Raw genomic sequence first — 15,792 nt, forward strand, 5'->3', positions numbered from 1 at the left:
AGCAGGGCCAGTGTGACACATGCCCAGGAGCCGCTCTTCCAGGGCCAGAGCGGCTCAGGGTCGGCCCTCCTCCCGGCCACCTTCCTCCGAAGCCCCGGAGAGCCCGGCCGTATCATCCAGCAGACGGGAAGGCGCGCTTAGGCCGGGCTGGGGAACTTCAGCCTGGCACGGACCATTAGTAACCTGAGAGAAGCTGGCAGCAGTTCATCTGCCGGACAGCTGAGGGATTCAGGAGTCTTTGTGGCCTTAAGCGGGTTCATGAAATTAAAAAAAGAGAGAGAGGGAGAGAGGAAATTAAAACTGCCTGACCCACAGGTCAGAAAATAGGAGACGCCCTTTGAGAGCTGAGGGATTTCATTTTCCTCCCCAAACTGTCACCAAATGGGATTCATTTGGTTTACTTTGACGTGTGTGTGTGTGTATATGTGTGTGTGTGTGTTTTATATATATATAAAACTCTGCCTTGGTTTTTTATTTTTTAAGATTTTTTTATTTTTGATGTGGACCATTTTTTAAGTCCTTATTGAATTTGTTATAACACTGCTTCTCTTCTGTATTTTGGTATTTGGCCTTGAGATATGTGGGATCCCAGCTCCCTGACCAGGGATTGAACCCCTCACCCTCTGCGTTAGAAGGCGAAGTCTTAACCACTGGACCGCTGGGGAAGTCCCATCTCTGCCTTGATTTTAAAGGTCACTATGTAAAGCAGATATCGTGGAAGTTAACCTGTTCCCCTCTGCCTTTGTTGAGATTCAGTCTTCACATTTCGCAACTCCAGATAAAGTATCAGCCTAGCAGTGCAGCCGTGGGTCCTAGAAAGGGCAGGCTGACACACTCACAGCAGAGTCGGCCTGCTGCCCGGGGATAGCCAGGGAAGTACAGTGTGATGTGGGTGAGAATTTCCTGCAAGTCACCCTTTGCTCAAGGAGCCTCCTGGTCCCTGTCTCTTTCTACAACCTGCTTCTCTGGGTGGAGGATAGGGTGACCCAGGCGTCTACCTCTGTTGGTTACTCTGAGGCGGCAGAGACGATCGGTTCCTGTAATGCCTCCAGCAGGTTCTTTGTTGAGTATACATCTGGGACAGGTGGCCTCTTTATCAAGGTGTGAATGGCACACGCTTTCATGACCCCTGACGCCGAAGTCCCCTGTATCCATGTTTCACTGTTATACAGATTCAGCCAGTGATGTGCTAGTAAGTGTTTAACAGCCAGCTCTGCAAAGGGAAGCAGGAAAGTCCTGATTCATAGCATTTGGGCATTTCCATAGCGTAGAAGCTCCCATTACAACCAGTTTCAGGCTGTCAACACGATGTCAGTGATCGAGCAGAATTCCTGAAAGTGTAACAGTCAGCCAGCTCCAGCATTCCACTGGTAAGCTGCACCGTAGTGCAAACCAGCTCTCCCCCAAAGTAAAGCAAAGCCTGTCAAAACCTTACTCTTCCAAGAGTGGTATGTGAACCAGCAGCAACATCTCTATCCGGAAGCTGATTAGAAATGCAGACTCTCAGGCCCCACCGAACCCTGCTGACTCAGCACCTGCAGTTGGACAAGATCTCTGTGCATGGGGCTTCCCTGGTAGCTCAGACAGCGAAGTCTGCCTGGAATGCGGGAGACCCGGGTTTGTTCCCTGGTTGGGAAAGATCCCCTGGAGAAGGAAATGGCAACCCACTCCGGTATTCTTGGCTGGAGAATCCCATGGGCAGAGGAGCCTGGCGGGCTACAGTCCATGAAGTCACAAAGAGCCAGACACGACTGATCGACTAACACTTTCACTTTCACCATGCATATAAAAGTCAGAGAAGATCCATTTTAAAACATGGTTAACTCTGAGGCAGGTGTTGGCTCTGTCCTCCAGGTTGGCTGCTGACCAAGTAGTCTATGAATAATTAGATCACATGTGGGATTTGCAAGTCCAGCTCAAAAATAACTGACTAAATTGCTTTCTCTCTAATATCATCACATCTCCCCATTCAGCAAAGCAAAATTTAGGTCAGGCCAACTCTGCCTGTACACTTAGGTGGCTGAAGAAAAGTCGTGAATTATTCAGATGGGTCGGTGCCCCTCTGCCAGTGTGCGGTCTCTACTCCCCAGTGAGCCCAGGCAGTCTTTCTGCACTTTTTCCCGATTCTCAGTTTGCACTCGTCTTTCACAGGAGACACCAGTGCCTAGAATGGTGTCTGGCGTGTGGCAGATGTGCAGGAACTGCTGGGTGGATGGGATCCTGCACTTAACCTGGATGTTAGCAGCTTCGCTGTAGCCCCTGCTTTACTGCTGTGGCTTCCAGCCTGTTTTCTTTCCCTTACAGAGTCTCCATGTCTCTGGTCCTCTGAGAGTTTGTATTTTATTATTTTCCCCATGTTACTGCTGTTAATTGAGTATGAATTAGTCTGCTCTTTATTCGGTATGGTACCTGGGCTCCATCCATCCACCATCTTGAAATCGGTCTCTTTCCTTCTTGATGGACACTATTTCAGATTGCCTGTTCCCCTCAAATCTCTTACCCACCAGCTTGTCTCTCCCACTCAGAAGAGAGTGGTCAGCATTTGAGAAATCCCTTGGCCTCCTGCACCCAGACCCTGAAAACCCCCTTTCCTCCTGTGCAGAGGAGGAGCGGCCCCTGCCCACAGCCTGTGCAACCACAATGCCCATCCACCCCAGAGTCCCCCCTGAGTACCCATGTTGCCCCAGCGGTGGCCTGGGGAGCCAGGCCGTGATGTTGGAGTGAGCTCCCTGTGGTTCCTGCCTCCCCGCACGCCCCTGGTTTCTTCTGCCTCCAGCTAATTCTCCATCCTTTCCCTGAGTTTTGTTCCTCTGTCAGCCTTAAATCCATATCTCAAGGCACTATCTCAATCCTTTCTCCCCTCCCTCCATCCATCCAGGGCCATCTCCTCCGCTTCCGTGGCCTCAGTTACTATCCATAAACCGATGATTTCCAAAGCGCCTCCAGGTTGGCTTTCTCTCCTGATCTCCAAGCCCATCATCCAGTCCCCTACCCATGTTTCCATATATCCATACACTGGACTCCTCTGCCTTCAGCTTTGTCCTTCTCCTGGATTCACGGCCTGTCGTGCACGAAGTCCTTCGTGACCAGCCACTGCCCTCTCTCCAGGCTCCTGTCCCTGCTCTGGGCGAGCCCCAGTCCCGCTGAACTCCCTGGAGGGTCCCTGAGCACACGTGCTCTGTCTGCCCGCGGGGCCTCTGCACATACTTCTCCTTCGGCCTGGAATGCCGTCTCCCGCGGCCCCCTCCTCTCTCCGTCACTCCCCCTCAAAATAACTTGACTAATTCCCGCTTAGCAGACATTCCTTTCAATATTGCCTTTTCTAGAAAAATAGGATTTTTTTTTTTCCATAAGCAAAACATTTACTTATCCCAGTCGTTTTGTGTCTGAGGGAAGATATAACCTGGGCTTCCCTGGCGGCTCAGCCATAAAGAATCCTCCTGCCAACGCAGGAAACATAAGAGACGCAAGATGTAAGAGTTCGATCTCTGGGTCTGGAGGATTCCCCTGGAGGAGGGTACGGCAACCCACTCCAGTATCCTCGCTTGGGAAATCCCATGGACAGAGGAGCCTGGCAGGCTGTCTAGTCCATGGGGTCACAAAGAGTCAAACACAACTTAGCAACTAAACAAAAATGGCAAAGATAAAACACAAAAAAATTTTCATAAACACCTAGATACATATTAATTTCATTGTCACTTGAGACGTTAACTCTTTCAATCACTATTTAGCTAAGCCTTGTCTTTTTTTTTTTTTTTCTTTGGCTTTCTCCCACCTCCAATAGCAGACGCCCTTAGGCCTAATTCACAGGTCCTGATCAGCTGCTTGAAGTATTCCTGACACGTGTCTGTTGCAGGCTGCCTCCCCTGGCTGCTGTTGACTCTTAGGAGCTCACTAAGTCAGCAGTCACGGTCAAGAGCGACCATGTCTTCCCCATGACTGTGGCTTCCCACAGTCCTGGGAACACTGTTTCATTCTCCTGTTTGATCACAGCACTTGGGGTAGGAAAGGCTGCAACTTTTTCTGTCTAGCCTCTCTTTCTTTAAAGTATTTTTTTAATTGAAATATAATTGATTACAATGTTGCTAGTTTCCAGTTACAGCAAAGTGATTCAGTTATACATACATATATAGTTTTTTCAGATTCTTTTCCCATGTAAGTTATTACAAAATACTGAGTATAGTTTGGGATTAACATATACACACTGCTGCTGCTGTGCTGCTTAGTCGCTTCAGTCGTGTCCGACTCTGTGCGACCCCATAGATGGCAGCCCACCAGGCTCCCCCGTCCCTGGGATTCTCCAGGCAAGAACACTGGAGTGGGTTGCCATTTCCTTCTCCAGTGAATGAAAGGAAAAGTGAAAGTGAAGTTGCTCAGTCATGTCTGACTCTTAGCGACCCCATGGACTGCAGCCTACCAGGCTCCTTTATCCGTGGGATTTTCCAGGCGAGAGTACTGGAGTGGGTTGCCATTGCCTTCTCCTCATATACACACTGCTGCTGCTGCTGCTGCTAAGTCACTTCAGTCGTGTCCGACTCTGTGTGACCCCATAGACGGCAGCCCACCAGGCTCCCCCGTCCCTGGGATTCTCCAGGCAAGAACACCGAAGTGGGTTGCCATTTCCTCCTCCAATGCATGAAAGTGAAAAGTGAAAGTGAAGTTGCTCAGTCATGTCTGACTCTCAGCGACCCCATGGACTGCAGCCTACCAGGCTCCTCCATCCATGGGATTTTCCAGGCGAGAGTACTAGAGTGGGGTGCTGTTGCCTTTTCCTCATATACACACTACTATATATAAAATAACAAACAAGGACCTACTTTAGCGCATGGAACTGTGTCCAGTATCTCTTTAACTGACTCTTCTAGTCCAGAAGCAATTACTCTTGGGGATCACACTAGGGGCTCAATCTTTACCTCTTACCTTCCATACACTTAACTTCCTTACTCAAATATACTTTCTCTCAAATATTTCTTAGTCAGAACTTTCAGAAAACAGTAGTATAGGCAAAGCACTCTAGGATTATTTTATTTCATTTTTTTAATGCAGTCTGGACCCGCTAAATTGATTTTACAACACAATCAATGATTTACAAATCAATGATTTTACAACACATTGATGAATTGTAATCTAGTTTGGAAACCAATGCTCTAGTTTATTCTGCTAAATCCTCTGAGTTTTCCTGAATGTATATTAATTACTCAGCTGAAAAAGCTATGAGATTATTTTCAACTAAAGGTCTTCCAAAGATTTCTGTCAGAAATCTTTACCTCTACTCTTTGAAAAGGCGTAAGGTACTTTGAAAAGTACCTTTTTTCTTTCTTAACGTGGAAAGCACATTTTGAACAGTATGAAGTTTTTAAATGATCACAGGAAGGGTTCAATAAGTGAATTAATAAATATCCACTGACAACCTATGTTTTGCAAAAGATGACTCAAAGCGCTGTGTGTGTGTGTGTGTGTATGTGTGCGCGCGCGCGTGCACGCACGCTAATAGCTTTCATTTCAGGACTGAAGGAATTCAGCTCTCAACCAGTGTTAGTTATTGGTACTGGAGTTGACCAGCTAGGCACCCCAAAACACATAACCCAGCACGCTGGCCCCTGCATTCTTCCTCTAGGATTAGCTCTTCCAACGGGCCTGGAACTCCTGCCTGCCTCGCTGCTGAGTCTTGGGGACCTTTTCCTGCTAAGGCAGCAGGAGCCATAATATCCCCTCCCATCACAGGTGCCACATGATCACATGACCATACTTGCAGGCATGGGGGCTGAATTAATTCTCTTAGCTTTCAAATTTTTTATTTATGTTTTTTTGGCTGTGCTGGGTCTTCGTTGCCACGCGGGCTTTTCTCTAAAAAGTTGGGGACAGCAGTGGCTACTTTCTGGTTGCAGGGCGCGGCTTCTCACTGCAGCGTCTTCTCTGGTTGCGGAGCACGGGCTCTAGGGTACGTGGGTTCAGTTGTAGCTCAGGGGCTTAGGTGCTTCACAGCACGTGGGATCTTCCCGGATCAGGGATCAAACCCATGTCTTCTGGACTGGGAGGCGGACTCTTCACTGCTGAGCCACCCACAGAGCTCTCTCTTAGCTATTAAACATCCCTACTCTCCGGCAAGCACTGTCGTCCAAGCAACTTGGCCAGTCCCATAGGTCCTTCTCTGCTTTACCTAGTTGGGCCCTAGATTTTCTCCTCCTTCCGTGTCTTTACAAAATGCTTTCAGGGCCTCCTCTCCACTGCCTCCTCTGGAGACCCGTGCTGTCTCTCTGGGGTTCCCCTTGTACGCAGGCTCTTTGAGGTGCCCCTGGGCACAGTTCCTGCCCTCAGGGAGAGAAGAAGCTTCCCCTGTCTCCTTTCTTCCCCTCTAAGGCCTGGGAGAGGGAAGCCACGAAGTGTAGTAAGCTTTGGCCTCCTGTTCCTTCACGTCCTGGCCGCCGCCATTCCCCGTGCTGAGCGCTTCGGTCGCCTCGTTTCCTCCTGTCTCGTGTCCTCAAGGCGCCACCTCCCAAACGGCTTTGATGCCTCAGACTCCATGCCACCCGTGCAAACGTCCTGTCACACCACCACGCGGTAGATATCCCCTATTACGATGTGCAAAGGAGGAGAAAATGAAAGCTTTGATGTGAAATCATAACTCAGCGCTGTGGGATTAAAAGGAGATGTCCAGGAAGAATTTCCGGTTCTTAATGTCCTATCATCTGAGTCATTTCCACCCGTTACTCCTGAGACGGGAGCCCCAGAAAAGGAAACCACCCTCATGTCAGGGCCCGCTCTCCGTCAGCCCTCCTGGGCCCCCAGCTGACCGCCTGGGACCCTGCCGTCATATTTCAGAGTCTCTTTCGGGCTCCTGCTGGAGAAGGCGATGGCACCCCACTCCAGTACTCTTGCCTGGAAAATCCCATGAATGGAGGAGCCTGGTGGGCTGCAGTCCATGGGGTCGCTAAGAGTCGGACACAACTGAGCGACTTCACTTTCACTTTCACTTTCGGGCTGCCGCACCTTTCCAGCCTCTCCCCGCCACCCCCTCCACAGTCACCCTCATTTATAGTTCATGCCAACACCCTCGGCCATCATCCCCAGCACAAGCCCTGCTGACCTGTCTCTGTTCAGGGGCCTGCTGCCCTCGCCCCCTACCAAGTTCCCTTTTTAGACCAGACTCTAATCTCCCCTGTCTCTGAACTTATGCATTGCCTGCGCACGGGACGCTTGGTCCAGGACAGGCCACGCATGCTGCCTTTAACATTAGTGAGCAGCGGCGTATTCCCTTCTCCAACCCACTGGGGTAAGGCTCAGCTCCGGTGGTCCTTCCAGCCCCTACCTCAGCCAGACTGCCCGTCCGGTGTGTCTTAGCCCAATCCCGGATCCTTGGCCTGAATCCAGTTCATCTTTGTTGCCTCTGACCAGCAGCCTTTTCCCTGCCCTGCATCCAGCACTGGGAGCAGAGCCAGGCTGAATCCCCAGTTAATGTTTGCTGAATGACTGGACGGGTCTTGTGGCTCCTGAGAGGTCAGTGGAAGCCAGTCAGAGCAATGGGAAAAGGGATTGTGTTTAAAAGACACAATTGTTGGTTCCTGGCCCAGTCTAGGTAGGTAGTTTCTCCTGCCCCGCCCCCTCTCCCTCTGCCCCCACCAGCCCCCACACCCCTCTCTTCTTCTCCCCTAAGGCTGTTGAAAGCCCCAGGCAAAGACAGAGCTATAATGCAGAACTTGGGCTGAGAAGCATCTCTGCTCATTTCTCAGTTGCCCAAAGTCGACTCTGGATTCTTTAACCAGAGCGCACCGATTCCTATCTATAAGGAGGAAGTGCCCCTGTGACCTCACAGGTCCCCCTTCCAGGCATCGCCTCAACAGGGAAGCAGGGATTCCTGTGGGAAATGGACAGGCTTGGACAGAGGGTGGAGAAGAGCCACTGGACCCCCCTGATAAGGGCCCTTCTCTGAAGACATGAACACGGGTAAATGGTTAACAAAAGGGAGGCTTTCTCTCTGTTCCTCCTCTTCTGCCAGGGAATTCACCTTTAACCGTTGACCTTTCTGCAAGGTGTAAGATCTGAACAAAGTTGAACACAGTCATGGATGGTTAAATACCCATCCTTCCCTTCGGCCCCTACCTCTGCCCTTCTGCCTCAGAAGATGGTCTGAGGTGTTTGGACCACCCCCGAGGTGGGATGGCTGGTGAGGGAGGAAGGACAGACACACAGACAGTGAACGTTGGAAATGGCCCTCTGACCCCTTAGGAAACCAGAGCCTGAGCTCTTAAAGCAAAAGAGAGGCCAGTACCAAGAAGGCCAAGCCATGCCCATCAGATTGGGTTTAACAGGAGGAGGCGTTTCCGAGCACCCACACCAGAGTCAGCTGTCTGCCCTCTGACATTGGGTGATTCTTTCCTGCTCACTTCTCTCTGAACCCCACCCCTGCACCCCCCACCCCACAGCCAGACACCTTCAGGCCCACTCCAGAAGGCATTCTAAGGTGTGTGGGCAGAATCCCCCGCCCCAGGCTTCCCGGACCTCCCCCAGCCCCTCACATGTGTTTTATTTCGTGTAGCCCGATAGCTTGCAATCCCACCCTTCCATGTGCTTAATTGAGTTTGCGGAGAATTGACATCCTGTTGCTTCATTTGTTCAGTATTTGTTTTTCCATTGGGTGCCTGTCCCTGCCCCGGCTAGGGGCCGGGCCTCATCTTCCCAGCCTGTTCCCTTCATCTCCAGTTGGCCAGGACCAGTGTGCACTCTCCACTTTGATGTGTGTGACTGGGGCTGGCCTTAGGGCTCGGTTAGACGGGGGAGCGGGTGGGGCCAGGCCTACCAGGGCCCCCGTCTCCATGCTTGGAGGGACTTGGGTTTCATACTTGTTGCCTCCCCAAGCCACTGGGAGCTGAACGTAAGCATATGGTTCATGCTTTGGGGCATGTCAGAAGGCTTCTCTGAGCAGCCCCCTCGCCCTGCCCAGCAGGTTGGAACTTCAGGCCTGCTCTCTCCATTCTTAGAGCCCCAGAGAAGGAAGAAAACCTGAGGGGCTGCCCACGTGCTGGCAGGACCTCCACAGCCTTCCCTGCTTCCATCCCCAGGCAGGAACATCGGCGGGACTGGGAGGAGGAGCAAAGGGGCGAGGACAGACCAGTTTGGGCTGGTGGGAAATAGATGAAGCCCTGCACACGCCGCGCCTCAGAACAGACCACAAGCATCCCGCACAGCTCCCAGTTGTCAGACCAGATTCTGATCTCTTCTCCCCTTGATCTCTCTACCGGCTGCTCCCTGTAGGGTCCGTGTTGCAATCCTCTTTAAAGAAATATTTTATTTTCGATACAGACACAGCCTTTGAAGTAGCAGTAAAAACCACCACCCCTGAGAGACACATGGTTGTGAAGTGTGTTGGTATGTAACTTCCTGTCTTTGCCTACATGCAGGGCTTCATCCCCTGGTCCTTTGTTCCCCCAGAGGTCACCCCCACCCCTGCACCCCCTGGTGCTCAGGCTTTGGGAGGCATCAGAGCAAGGGCAGGAGGTCGACTCAGACAGGGGGTACCTTCTGGCCGTGGCCTGGTTTGGGGTGGGGAGTAGCCACTCTTGTTCCCCCAACAAGAGTTTCTTTGAGAACCTCACTCCCCACCCCCCACTTTTAAGATGGAAGTCAAATTTTCGGATTCTGCAGTGCAGAGCAGAGAGGTCACTAGGCTCTAATGCATTTACCATTGACTGCCCCTCTTGTAGTGCGTCTATTAGTGAGTAATTTGATTTGTACCTATTCATTTGCAGTCCCTGCAGGAGCCTGGAGCTGGCCCCTAGTATAATTGGTGCTGTCTCTATTTTTACATCATTAGATTAGCCCCGACTCCTGGCCACTTGTTGTCTGCGCTTGTCTGTCCATTTATACAACCTAATGTAACACAAAATTCATTACTGATCACATTACTTTCAACTCTGAAGCCAGCCTTGTGATAAACATTTGGTTAACCCCTTCCTGCCCACAGGAGTGGGGGAGCTGACAGAACAGATGCACTTCCACTCGACAGGCAAATCAATATCTTAATACAGCAAAGTGGAATTGCATTTCTAGATTTGTTATTCCTCCTGGAGGAGCAAATGGAAAAGCTCGTCTGAGCGAGCTGAATTGAATAATGAATAGAGCCCCGGCACCAGTAGGCAGTCTGAGCGCAGAGCACAAAGGCTAAGGCAGCGTCTGCCCACCTTCTCCTCTGCCACGGGCGGCGCCACGGCGATTAATTGAGACTCGTGACTATGGGTTCAGGATCCTAGGCCGGGACCCTAACGGGGGCCACAGAGACCTCGACCCCAGCACCAATGTCTTGGCTAGGCTTGGCCTAGGACGACTGATCCACGAACTGGGTTTATTTCCTTAAAACCTTCACTGATATGAAGGCACCAGACACATGGCCTTGGCGGTCATGCCACCCAGAAATTAAATTAAATCCATTACTAACTGTTAACCATTTGGAACCAGATATACAAAATTCTTCCTATTTAGAGCCAGGTCAGCAATACTGGGGTTGCTGTGTGTGCTGGGCCCATATCCAGGGTGAGCGTTCTTTGGTGTGGAAATGCCTTGTGAGCCTAAAAGTGGTCTTAGAGCTCAGATAGGGGTATCGGTGAGCAACCTGGCCTAGAGTCGTCAAGGGACCTCTCTTGAATCTGGAAGATTCTCGCTTACCCCCACCAGAGTTATCCCCTCCCCAGCCCCCGTTTGTCTCTGGGGAGCATCCACACCCTCTTGAAGTCATTAACTTACAGGATAGATAGTTTCAAAAAGAATAATACCCCGACTTATTTTATTAAAAAAAAAGTCTCATAAAGCCTATACCACAGTGATTAGAAAAATAGACATAGAGGAAGTAGAATGAACCCATTACCGTGAAAGTCATAAATCCCTAAGTAAAAAGAAGCCGTATACTGAAGGTGCTCAGTTGGGAAGGGAAGCTGGAAAAGGCAAGCCCACCCAGGGAACTGTGCTTGAATTCAGGCAGGGGCCGAACAGGAGGCCAGGAGAGGCACCGACGCCTCGGGTGAGTGGGCCTCCTCGCTGTGGAAGGGGCCGCCCTCCATCCCACCAAGGCCCGGTACCTTGGACCCAGCTGCCCCTTAACCCGTTTGGGGCTCTGACAGGCCAGAGGCAACCAGCAAGCCCCTGTGATGTGGCGGCCCCAGGGGATCCCTTGGGTGGGCTCCTGGGCTGCCCCTGGCCATCTTCAACCCTCCTCCATGCATGGCGGGTGGGCAGCTGCCCCCCAACCCTGGGCCTGACTTGGGGAGGCTGCATTGCCCACAGAGGCAGGCCAGAGATGCACGCGCATCCTGCTGTGAGGAGCTACAGAGAGGGGAATCCCTCGGCAGGGTGTCACAAGACCCCGCGCATCCAGACACTGGTGTGTCCCCAGGGTGAGCCTGGGTCCCGCAGCTGTCTTCCCAGGGTGGCTCGCCTCCCCACCCCGATGAAGCCCGCAGGAGCTCTGGCCTCTGCTGTTCCTCCTTGCGGGGAGGGCCCTGGCCCCTTCAGCCCAAGAAAACAGAGCCGAACACAGGCCCTTCCTTGGTGGAGCAGGAAGGATCGGCGGCCGGGAGGAGCGCCGGTCAGCCACTGGAGTGCGAGACAGTGATTTCTTAACCCTGGTGGAAGGGGGAAAGCCACATCTTACCAAACTCTTCCGCTGCGTCAGAGAGAATTTAATTACGTTTGGACATTTGAATGGGAACCAGATGTGGCTCGAGCCCATCAGGCCAGCCACGTTTGGGGAGCAGCGTCTCCCCTGCGGTCTGCAAGCCGCGCTGCGCCATCTCACAGCCCCAGAGAGGGTCTTGAGAAGACCCCACTTGAGGAGGCAGGGCGGGTTGAGGCTGGCTGCCGGACACCTGGTTCTCTGGGACAGTTTCTGAGCTGTGTCCTCCCTGGAGCCGTGCTGAGCGGCCCATTCACGGGGCGCCACGTGCAGGCGTGCGCAGAGAAGGCTGTTCCCAGAGCCCAGCCAGGCATCCCTTAGCTCCATGCCCCCCTCCACATCTGTCTCAGGTGCCATTCTGCCGAGGCTCTGCCCCCAGGCCGCACTGCTGGCCTGGGGCTAGAGGGGGCAGTTCTGGCCTTCCTGGGTGAGGACCGCTTCTCCAGGGGCCTCAGAGACGGCACCCCCAGCTCTCTAGCCAGGACCCCACTGCAGTGAGAGTCTCTGCCACGCCCTCGGGGCTTATCCTGCTTCTCGAAGCACCTTCACATCCTCCTCTCTTCAGAGCCTCACACGGCCCATGAGGTTGCCAGGGCAGCCGCTGCCCTCCTGCCTGACAGGTGGTGAAGCGGAGAAGGGGTGTGGGACTTGCCCAGGTCATTCAGCATGTCTGCGGCAGAGCAGGGTTTAGGGTGAGTTCTCAGCCGCCTCTTCCTCGTAGCCACTGGGAGGGTCAGCTCCAGGGTGCTCCTCCGTCTGGCTGACCTCAAGCACATTTCAGCCAGATTTATAACATCACTCAGAACCGGGGACCATGAGCCAGGTCGGCTCCGCCCTTCCTGGCCCCATGTATAATACACCATGACCGGACTCACTCTGCCTGGGTCCGGATTTACAGTTAGACTGATGTAGTGGCCCCGAGAGGGTCCCCGCACACGGGGTGCTGTTGGGCGGCCGGGATGGGGAGTCCTGCCCTCTTCCCCTTAAGCCAAGACTGGAGAGGGCCTGGGTCACGTGGGGTTCCTGGGAGTGGGCCTCTCCCTGCCTGGAGTTGGTGCCGCGTCATGGCTGTGGTGGGAGGGGCCTCAGGGAAAGGCTGCAGCCCCCAGACCCCAGCCCACCTCCTGGGTAACCCCCAATCTAAGGCTGGGCAGGAGCTGCTCTGCCTGGAACTCAGATGCTCTGCTGCTTTCCCCACCCCCAGCACACACGCATGCCCGCATGCACATACACAAGCACACATATGTGGATGCATGTACACACCCATGCGCACACACATGTATGCACATGTACACATACACATACAGGTGCACACGTGTGCACACACATACACACCCAGCTCCAGGTGGAGGATGCCTTTTGAACACTGACCCTTCCTCATTCTTCAGGCCTCCTTCCCCTCCTCTTTTTCCTCTTTGATTATTTCTTCCCCAGCATTCCAGCATGTGCCTCTTGTGTCATCCCCACTGAGCCCACCAGGAGCTCCAGGATCTAGCCTGCCTCTCTGTCCCTGCCTCATGTGTTAATGCCAGACTGGCCTGCTCTCATGAGTAGGGTTTTTCCAGAGGCCTGAGGACCTGTCCTCATGGAGGGAAGGAAGGGGCTGTGTCTTTTCCTCCAGACACAGAGAGGGCTCTCCACCTGATGGTCTCCTTAGTCATCCTTTCCAGGTATTGACCATGACTTTCACCTTCCGGGGAGGGGCCAGTGGATACCCAGAAGGACTAGGGTCTCCCTTAGGCCCCAAGTCTCCCCTGAGGTTATTAGGCACCCATGCGTGGCCCCAGTGGCCGAGGGAAACAGTTCAAGGGACCCAAGGCGAGAGCAGCAAGTATTTGCCCTTAACGTCTGGAGCTGGGGAAGGGGAGGGGCAAGGGGCAAGGCAGACCACGTGACCTTGGCCTCATCCTGTGGTGTTCTGGGTCTCAGTACCTGCGGTACGCCAGGAGAAAGAGCTGGGCAGGGAGATAAGAAAGCAGGTTTGCAGAAGCACTTGGGTTGGAAGAGACTCCTGCCAGGAAGGAAGGTGTGTGCCTGCGCACTGGCTACAGGACTCAGGCCGTTGGCACAAGCTCTCAGGGACCCCAGGCTGAGTGTGCGGTGAGAGGACCGGAAGTAGGTGGCCTCAGTGCTCAGACACAGGTGTGAAACCCGGGAGAGTCCTAGGCCATTGTTAGCCATCTTTTCATCCACCTTCATTCCATTGACCAGATCAGGGTTCCCCTTATCTGAATGTGGAAGGGCCTTTTCATCTTCAGCCCCTCAACTGTGGGAAACTGCCCTCCTTCCTTCCACAAGCAAGCCTGGGAGGGGAGCAGAAACCCCTTGCTGGAGGAGAAAGAGGACAACTTCTCAGCCCCACTCAGCCCCCAAGACCTGGTATGGGTGGAGAAGCGGGTCCCTGGTCGGCTGGCACCTCTGCAGCCTGGTGGGGGCGCCTGAGGGTGGGACCCTGAAGGGCTGGTTGGAGGGGGCAGGAAGAGCCAGGGTGGGTGTGTCCAAGTGGGGAGAAAATCAGGGCCCCCCTGCAGGCTGCCTCCTCTTTAACTGCTGCCCTTTTAACCTCCTGAAAAATGCCGTGGGGCTGAGGCCGGCTCCGCCCACAGTGTGGACAGAGCTGTCCGAGTTTCAGGAAGCGATCTCAGCCAACTCCCCGCTCTTTCTCCCTGAAGAGCCCCCCTCACCTCCCAGAGAGACACTCTGGAAGAGAGGACAGTAGTTTGCAGGCTCAGGGCTGGTGTGAGACAAGCAGCCCAGAGCCACGTCCACCAGGACCAACCCCTCGTTGGCATCCAGGTCATCTCTTTGGGTTCTTCCCACACTAGAAGCTGAGCCCTGTGGGAGGCGGCCAGCCACCCCCCAACCCCGCACCTCTGTTTCCATGCCTGTCTGCACAGCTGGTCCCAGGCCCTCGTTGGAAGGCCCCCTGTGGATAATGTCCATTGCTTGGGGCAGAGCCCATTTGGAACCATTTGCTGAGCTCGAAGCCATCCTCTCTGTGGTCCTCTGGTCTCCTCCCTGTATATCCCAGGGGGGCTGCAGGAAAGATGCTGAAGATCTGGGTCAGAGGATCCCTCCTCCTGCCCCCAGCCAAGACCCCTCACCATGGAAGGGAACCCAGATCATTTCTGTTTGCAGACCTCTGAGCTAGGCACTGGGCAGGATAGGGCGGTTTGGCTGGCTGCTCTGTGCTCCACTTGCACCCCCCTCCATCGCTCCCCAGAGGTACCACTGAGCCCAACCCAGGCAGGGGGCTTAACCACAGGTCCTGCTGACAGGGGAGAACTGGGAGGTGCACGCAGGAGGGAAAAATCAATGCACGTCAACAGGGTTGGAAATTTATTTTCCAGCTTGGAAGAGGGTACTTCCAAAGAGGCAAGGCGGGAAATGAAAAGCTGTAAACACATAATCTGCCATCTTCCTCTTCAGGCCATTTCTTGATTAAAAAGAAAGACTCTCCCAGAGTTCCAGTGGGGAAGGGGTGGGGGTGAGGGTCTGGATGGCAGGGAGACCTGCCGGGGGAGGGAAGCCGGAGGGCACCCCCAGCAAGGTCTTGTGGATAATCACAATCACTAATACGATTGCAGCAATGAGAGTAACTCACATTTGCTGACTGGAAGCTTTAGGCACTTTGTGATGCAGTCTGCATGCATTATTTAATTCTACAAGCGCACTGTGAAACAGACCTTGCTAGCTGCCTGTGCAGGAAACTGAGGCACAGGGGTTGAGGACCTTGCCCCAAGTCTCCCAGGTCGCAGGGCCCAGAGCTGGCTCTCTGAACCACTTGCCTCATCTGCCTCCCCAACCTGGGCCTTGAGGCCAAGGGGCGGGGTGGGGGAACGCTCCCTTCTCTCTGCCGGAAGCCTGTGGCCAGTGCTGCCTGAGACTCCGCCCTGAGGCCTCATCCTGCTCCCCGCAGGCTGCCCGGGAGGTTAGCTTGGGAATGGGGTGTGTGGCTGCAGCCAGGACCCAATAAAAGTGCTCTGCTAATCCCTTTAATGAGCAGCATCGCGAGGCCCAGCATGCAGAGCTGGGCTGGCTGGAGCCTCTGAGCACACCAGGAGGGCCCTGCAGCAAACGCTGCTCCTTTTGTGGTAAGAGAAGTGCCAGGGGGCCCTGGGGGCTGAACC

At 53.6% G+C, this 15,792-nt stretch overlaps 2 protein-coding genes across 36 annotated transcripts in view; one reads left to right on the forward strand and one right to left on the reverse strand.

Annotated features, from left to right (window-relative positions):
- The window catches only part of BCAS3 (BCAS3 microtubule associated cell migration factor), a 591,361-nt gene that overhangs the window by 569,561 nt on the left and 6,008 nt on the right, over positions 1-15,792 (forward strand). For 17 of the 35 annotated variants that reach the window (XM_086360515.1, XM_086360509.1, XM_086360514.1 and 14 more), the window contains one exon: positions 9,301-9,366. The exons of the other annotated variants lie outside the window; for them this stretch is intronic. In XM_086360515.1, coding sequence (XP_086216641.1) covers positions 9,301-9,366 — 66 coding nt within the window. The remainder of the gene's footprint in view (positions 1-9,300; positions 9,367-15,792) is intronic. 35 annotated transcript variants of the gene reach the window in all.
- On the reverse strand, positions 11,063-12,149 carry LOC147352645 (uncharacterized). The gene has a single exon (XM_086360558.1). It carries the CDS (start codon positions 12,017-12,019, stop codon positions 11,195-11,197), a length of 825 nt encoding a protein of 274 aa, XP_086216684.1. The 5' UTR covers positions 12,020-12,149; the 3' UTR covers positions 11,063-11,194.

The sequence above is a fragment of the Bos grunniens genome, chromosome 19, assembly GCF_055505025.1.
Source record: "Bos grunniens cultivar Pamir isolate PY7600 chromosome 19, Bosgru_T2T1.0, whole genome shotgun sequence".
Lineage (NCBI taxonomy): Eukaryota > Metazoa > Chordata > Mammalia > Artiodactyla > Bovidae > Bos > Bos grunniens.